This window comes from Colobus angolensis, unplaced genomic scaffold (genome assembly GCF_000951035.1).
Source record: "Colobus angolensis palliatus isolate OR3802 unplaced genomic scaffold, Cang.pa_1.0 Scaffold96, whole genome shotgun sequence".
Taxonomy (NCBI): domain Eukaryota; kingdom Metazoa; phylum Chordata; class Mammalia; order Primates; family Cercopithecidae; genus Colobus; species Colobus angolensis.
The window spans coordinates 2,860,470-2,861,345 of record NW_012123598.1 but is presented as its reverse complement, the minus strand read 5'-3'; the positions used below and the strand labels follow the sequence as shown (position 1 = coordinate 2,861,345).

The window sequence follows — 876 nt, the reverse complement described above, 5'->3', positions numbered from 1 at the left end:
CTCCAGCCTGGGTGACAGAGCAAGACTCCATGTCAAAAAAAAAAAAAAAAGCCATACCTGAGTGTCTTCAAGGATCCAGTTCTTTGTCTTAGAACCCTAAAGAGCTTAATTATGCCACTCTTCCACAAATGATTCTGGCCCAGGTCCAGAGTTTCAAGCTTCTGATTGCTGATGAGAGCAGATCCAAGATGCTGACAATAGAAAGGCATGAGGGAGCAGCTCCAGAGGCTGTTGAGGAAGAACATGGTTATTGAGGATGCAGTGAGCCGAGATCACGCCATCACACTCCAGCCTGGGCAACTACAGCGAGACTCCATGTCAAAAAAAAAAAAAAGAAAACAGAAATTAATGATTTCCAGATTTCGAAAAACTTTAAAAACGAGGCTGGGCATAATGGCTCATGCCTGTAATCCTAGCACGTTGGGAGGCCAAGGTGGGAGAATTCCTTGAGTCTCCGAGTTCAAAACCAGCCTGGAAAAGATGACAAGACCTCATCTCTACAGAAAAAAGTTAGCTGGCCATGGTAATACATGCCCGTAGTCCCAGCTACTCAGGAGGCTGAGGTGGGAGGACCGATCAAGCCTGGAAGACTGAAGCCGCAGTGAGCCGTGATCACACCACTGCACTCCAGCCTGGGGGACAGAGCAAGACCCTGTCTCAAAAAAAAAACAAAAAAGAAAGAGGAACAAGAAAATCGCCTACCGTAGGTGTTTTAGGTTACAGTTTGGATTCTCTAACGCCTGACAGAGAATCCACAATCCACGAGCTATCTGGTTGAGACTCAAGTCCAGGTTTGTGAGGCTGCAGGCCTCTTGGAGTGCCTCTGAGAGGTATCTACAGCCACGCTTGGTTATGCTGCATTGCTGTAACCTGCAG

General features: G+C 47.3%; 1 protein-coding gene across 1 annotated transcript in view; it reads right to left on the bottom strand.

Annotated features, from left to right (window-relative positions):
• Positions 1–876, bottom strand: part of NLRP7 (NLR family, pyrin domain containing 7) — a 33,105-nt gene that overhangs the window by 7,488 nt on the left and 24,741 nt on the right. Inside the window, exons 5-6 of the mRNA XM_011932591.1 lie at positions 703–870; positions 58–228 (exon numbers count right to left, since the gene is read on the bottom strand). Of these exons, the coding sequence (XP_011787981.1) occupies positions 58–228; positions 703–870 (339 nt within the window). The remainder of the gene's footprint in view (positions 1–57; positions 229–702; positions 871–876) is intronic.